The following is a 6,272-nucleotide window of genomic DNA, read 5'->3' as shown; positions in this document are numbered from 1 at the left end:
TAAATATGACAGAAGAACAGCTGAAGAAAAGGAAGATCATTCCATTCAAAGCTTGCTGTTATTCTGCCAAAATCTCAGCTCACTCTTATTTGATTTATTCGTAGCAGTCAAGGCTACAATTTGAGCTCACTAGCACTTTGTAATAATCGTTAAATTCGATAGTGCTAAGACCAGTTACGCACTAAGAACATTTTTTGATACTAAGAGTTTCAGCTTTTGGCAGTGATAAGTCCAAACTGAAGTGGGTCAGTACAAATCTTGTATTCGATCAAAGTCTTTTAGTGGAAATCCTATCCTTGAGATAGAAGGGGTGACGTAGGAGTATTGAAATCTCCGAATATCCAGAAACAATCCTTGCGTATTTTATTTTCGTATTCTATCTTTCAGTCAGTTACTTTCCGCAACTACTTTAACTTAACTGATTGTCATTGACCAACAAGATTCCGAGAATCAGTTTTTCACCAAACTGAACTCAAAATTCGAAAGGATCAGTTTTAATTGTGAGTGTTTATTCAACCCCCCCCCCCCCCCCCCCCCCTTCTAAACACTCTTGATATGTTAATCGATCCTATCACAGTAGATCTAAGATAGATCGAATAAAATAACCGTAAGAGTTTGTGCTTAAAGCTCAAAAGTATAGCCTGAATGCTATGAATATTTCTGATAAGCGAGAGCTTTGTAATTGATAATGATTTGTTTGAACTTTGAAAGCTTGATGTGTGATGGTTCGTTGAGTAATAGTCGTCTCTTGTTCACAGCTGATCTTCTCGGTTATTTATAGGCTTTGCTTCCCAATGGTAACATTGATTGCATTCAAATAATTATATATGTTGATTTGTCCTTTCTTGACATGTCATCATTCCTCTGACAATCGTACACTGGCATTCTGATATGTGGCGCTCCCACTACAAGTTTCAGAACGCTTTTGTACAAACTGTCGGTGGTTAGCTGCGTCCATAACTGATGACGTGTCAATTGATTTATCAGTTGACTCTATAGCCGATTAGATGAACTGACTTGTCTAACTGATCAGTCTTAACTGATCTGACTGTGTAACTGATCATTCTTATCTGATCGTCCAGTTAACTACACAGTTTCAGTTAGCTATTATTAGTTCAGATGCCTTCAATATTTAACGCATTAATAATCAGTTCGGGCAACTTTCAGTTACGTATTTTCAGTTGAGTTCAACATTTCTGCAATCTTTAAAATATTTAATTTTTCAAATTTCGAAATTCTGATTCTAACACTATATGAATAAATCTATAATTTTTCCTATAAGGTAAGATATTTTTATTGTTTAATAATCTAATAACCCTTTCTTCATTATGAAGAGGTACCGATGATTCTGTAGTTTTAATTACTTGTTTAAAACCAATTTTTTCAAAGATTCTTAGTTTATAAATCATTTAAATTCTATTTTAGGAATAGTCTATTTATTTAATAAATCTAAATTCTCTGATAAATCATATTTTTTATTCAAACTATTTTGAAAAGTTTCTTTCATACCATATATATATATATATATATGATTATATATTTAAGTGAATAAATAAATAAAATTTAAATTTTACGATGTTTTGTCGCTAAACTTGAAAAATAAATGAATGATTTTAATAATTTTGATTTTAAACTACCGTTAATCGTAAAAATATGTTTTTTTAAAAAGTTAGGATAAATCCTTAAATTTTTTCTTATTTTGATTATTGTTTTAATTTTTGTTTTGTATCCTCCTCGATCGATCGTGTGTGATTTCCTTTTTGTAAACCAATTGGAGGTATCATGTGGAGTTCACATTCCTGCTGATAGCTGTGCTGTTGCTCAGAAAATTTTTCAAGGTTTTTTATCCCTCTGCCTCTATATATATCATCTTATTTAGTTTTCGTACTGTATTTTCCCTCAATCGCATTCTTTGAGTATAATATGTAGTTTAAATATGTCCAAACACTACGGTTATTGATTATGATTCCCGATCCCTCTTTATGAAAATATTTCTTCAATGGCACATGTCTTGCGATCTGCTTAGTTATCTAGTAATTTTTCCTACTATTGATTTCAAGGTTTAATATCCTCTGCTTGTTGTTGCCATTATAAATTTGTAATAATTCCATTTCTCTTTATTTGCTGAAGTCTATGGGGAAGATCTTCCGGTGGCTGAAGGGGCTCTGGGCCTCCTGAGGCATGCATCTATCAAGTTGGTGACGAACCTTGACTTAGATATTGAAGAAATTATGCTAGACGAGGATGAATTCTGTTTAGATCGTGCGTTTGTGGAACTGAAAGAATTGGAGAGAGATGTGAACAGCCAACGAAGTTTTTATCTTTCTCATGTATAAACAATTTTAGTTCCTTCTCTGTTCAGTATATGTGCTTGGGATAATATTCATCCCATGGTTTACCTCTATGTCACGTGCGGAAAGAATACAATACCTTGGAAGAAAAGTGAAAGAAGTTTGTGCAGAAGTGGTTGCCTAGTTCGGTGAAGTCGTTCTGTGAAATAGATAATATGGCTGGCCTCTTGTCCCAGTTACGCCCCGTGGTCGTCGCCTTAACTTCGAAAGAACGTGAAAGCGTAGAAAATAAAGACCATATCTCTTCGGAAGCTAGTCGAATTCATACCATTATAGATCAACTCAGGAGGACGTTTTATGTTTACTGGCAAAATTTTGTAGTTAGTCCAAATATGATCGTAGGGGCTTGGGTTAACCTTCTCGATCATCTCATTTTATCGAGTTTATTCCCACCCATAAGCTTGACTTCAAAATATTACTGTCTTAACTAAGTTTATGATTATTGTGACACGTGCTCTCATTATAACTGAAGGGAAATAATATTTCTGAATTGAATTAATATGTTGATTTAAATTATTTTCCAAACAATATCTTTTCCTTGTTTATTTTATTTCATATAATATCTTGTGAGATTTTGCATTTCTAAGATAATGAGATAATTAGTAAATATATTTTAGATATGCTATTTATTATAATGATTTTAATGAGATATGGTATTAAGAGTTCATTTCTAATTAAACTCTTACTTTTCTTATGCACTAGGTTTCCTTGAAAGATAAAAGTAATCATCTATAAATCAGATGTCAAGGACATTTGTGAAAGGCTTCTTCCTATTGATCATACATACATACACGAAGTGGAGATTTTCAGAGAAAAATAATTCCCGAAGCCTTTGGTGTTGAAGAGTGGTGATCGCGTATTACCTTGAATGTTGGGGACATCTGCAGACAACATCCGTAACGAAGTTGGCTGAAGATCGTTTTCGTGGCTTCCCTTTTTGGCATCACGTTTTTGCTTTCTTAGTTGATCTTTTAGTTTTTATTCTGGCAATTTGTTTTAGAAAGTATTTGTTTTCTCAACTTGTTGAGGAAATTGATTTTTGTAAAAATCACTAGTGATAGGTTTTTGTAAACTGTTAAGTTTTCTTGTGATTAATTTTTGCCCTGAGGCACCATACTAATACTTGTGCAAATTTAATCTTGTCCATCTATTTATTTAAAGTCAATTTGTGTTACAAACTTTAATATTCCGCTGAATGTTGTCCGAGATGTTGTAATATCTGGCACAACACCTAATTCTGATAAAAACACAAATTTACGATTTTACATCCTATTCTGATATTTTTATTATTTACTAGTATCTGTCGAACAATATATTGTTACAAGTGGTATCAGAGCCTACTCTTGATATATTAAGTGTTGATTCTGGTTTTTGTTTTGTTTGACAGAATTAATTAAATGGATACATCACTTGCTAATGCAGCACTTCGCCCACCAGTCCTAGATGGAACCAACTACAGTCTATGGAAGGTAAAAATCAGGTTTTATATAAAATCAATATATGAGAGAGCATGGCAACGTGTGATAAGTGGTTGGACTCCACCAAAGAGGGTAGATGAAGATGGTGACAATCTGATAAAGCCAGAAAGTGATTGGACTACCGAGGAAGTACAGGTTTCAAACAACAACTCAAAAGCATTGAATGCGATCTTCTCTTCAGTTGACATGAACATGTTCAGCCTCATTACAAACTGCACTTCTGCCAAGGATGCATGGGAAATCCTTCAAAGGCATTGTGAAGGCTCGGAAAGCGTAAGGAGGACAAAGTTGAGAATGCTCTCCTCAAGGTTCGAAAATCTGAGAATGGAAGAAACTGAAACTATAACATACTATGATCGACGTCTCAGGGAGATTGTGAATGAAGCATTCAGTCTAGCTGATCCCATATCAAATGAAAGGTTGGTTAGCAAAGTTCTCCGATCTCTTCCCGAGAGATTTAACATAAAAATCTGTGCAATTGATGAAGCGAAGGATTCAACTCTAATGGCACTGGAAGATTTGATTAGTTCACTTCGTACCTTCAAAATGAACATGGACATGCAAAAGAAGGACAAGGGGAAGACAATTGCATTTCAAGTCTCGAATGACTCCTACAATGAACTCCTTCAAATATCCCAAGAAGTCGATGATTCTGATCTTTGCGAAGATTCTATCTCCTGTATCACAAAGAAATTCGGTGATTACTTGAAAAAAATCAGAGATAAGAAGAAGGATTCACAACCATCGAAATTTCCAAGTCTTCCACCTCTTGAAAGACCACAAAGGTTTCCTGCCAAGCAAGAATTTCAACCAAGGAATGAAGGCAAGGGACAATCTAATGCAAGGAAGTATGATTCGGTGCAGTGTAGAGAGTGCCAAGGCTTCGATCACTATGCCAATGAATGTGCTAACAGATTGCGAAAAAATAAAGGCTATAATGTGTCTTTAAGTGATGAAGAATCTGATCTTGAAGAGAAATCTATTGATGAAGATAATCAAACCTCCCTGACTGCACGATTAACAGAAAATCGCTGGTTACAGGTGAATCCTTCAGGTGTTGCCCTAGGTGTTGCCACTCTTGGCCGCAACATCTGCGAAAAATCAGTTTGTTTAAAATCCACGTCTTCTGGAAATTTCAGTGAAGATGATGTGGAAGCTGATGATGAAGAAATCACTCTTGAAAGTGTGCAAAAGCTTTATGAAGAGTTGTTTGAAGATTGGACCAAAAGAAGCAAGTTGAACTCAAATCTTATGAAGGAGAACATTGATCTAAAAGCCGTGGTTGCCAAACTTGAGGTATTTTTGAGCAAAAAGGATTTGGAACTTGGTAAAACCAAAGAAGAACTTCAAAAGGCAACTAAAACTTTGTCCAAGTTTAATTCAAGCACATCCAAGCTTGATTCCATACTTTTGATGGGAAGAGATGACAAGAAAGGCTTATGCTTCAATGACAGTGTGTTTGAGATTGGTGAATCTTCCACGTCGACTATCTTTGTGAAGGGAAAGGATGATACATCCACACAACCACAATCCAAACCGCCGATCAAAAGATCTCCTACAAAAAGACAACCTGATGCACCAATTTCTAAGAAACGAAAACGCAGGTATGTATGCCATTATTGTTTTAAGCCTGGACATATCAGGCCTTACTGCTTTAAACTCAAAGATGACCGCATGAATCAAAAGACGAGTCGGATGTTGCCCCGAATGTTGCACAACATTTCCCGCAACACCTCCTATCATCGACCTACAGTAAGACAAATTTGGGTACCAAAGGTAAAAATTCACTGTAATGTTGTCTATACTTCATTAAAAACTAACACTGCAGGTCATTGGTACTTTGATAGTGGAAGCTCACGCCACATGACAGGATCACGAGAATATCTCTTCGATTATGTTGAACAAAAATGTGGGAGAGTGACCTATGGAGGGGGAACTAAAGGAAAAATTGTTGGAAATGGTACTTTGAATGTTGAAGGACTGCCTAAGCTCCACAATGTGCTTCATGTTGAAGGATTAAATTCAAATCTTATAAGCATAAGCCAATTGTGTGATGATAATTTGCTTGTCAACTTTGATAAACATACTTGTGAAGTTTTTTTATGAAACTAACGTTTGTATTATGACAGGTACAAGGTCTTCGGATAATTGCTATCAAATAGGTGAATAACTTTCATGCAAGCATGTGCAAATCACCGAACTTGACCTTTGGCATCAAAAACTCGGACATGCAAATTTCAAAACCCTGAAGAACTTGAGTAAGTACGATGCATTAAGAGGTATGCCTAACCTTTCATCTGGAATACCATATGTGTGCGGAGATTGTAAAAAAGGGAAACAGACTCGCGTGTCGCACCCAGTGTTGCCAACATCTGGGAAAACATGCTGTCTGGAATTGCTACACATGGACCTTATGGGTCCTATGGAAGTGGAAAGCCTTTGA

General features: G+C 35.5%; 1 protein-coding gene across 1 annotated transcript; it reads left to right on the top strand.

Annotated features, from left to right (window-relative positions):
• Window positions 1-3,748: 3,748 nt before the first annotated feature.
• LOC142544452 (uncharacterized) lies at window positions 3,749-5,991 on the top strand. Its single transcript, XM_075651497.1, has 2 exons — window positions 3,749-5,827; window positions 5,959-5,991. The coding sequence occupies exons 1-2, from the start codon at window positions 3,749-3,751 to the stop codon at window positions 5,989-5,991; spliced, it is 2,112 nt and encodes a 703-aa protein (XP_075507612.1).
• Window positions 5,992-6,272: the final 281 nt, after the last annotated feature.

Source organism: Primulina tabacum, chromosome 5, assembly GCF_025594145.1.
Source record: "Primulina tabacum isolate GXHZ01 chromosome 5, ASM2559414v2, whole genome shotgun sequence".
Lineage (NCBI taxonomy): Eukaryota > Viridiplantae > Streptophyta > Magnoliopsida > Lamiales > Gesneriaceae > Primulina > Primulina tabacum.
Note: the sequence above shows the minus strand (reverse complement) of the source record. Positions and strands in the feature narration are given on the sequence as shown.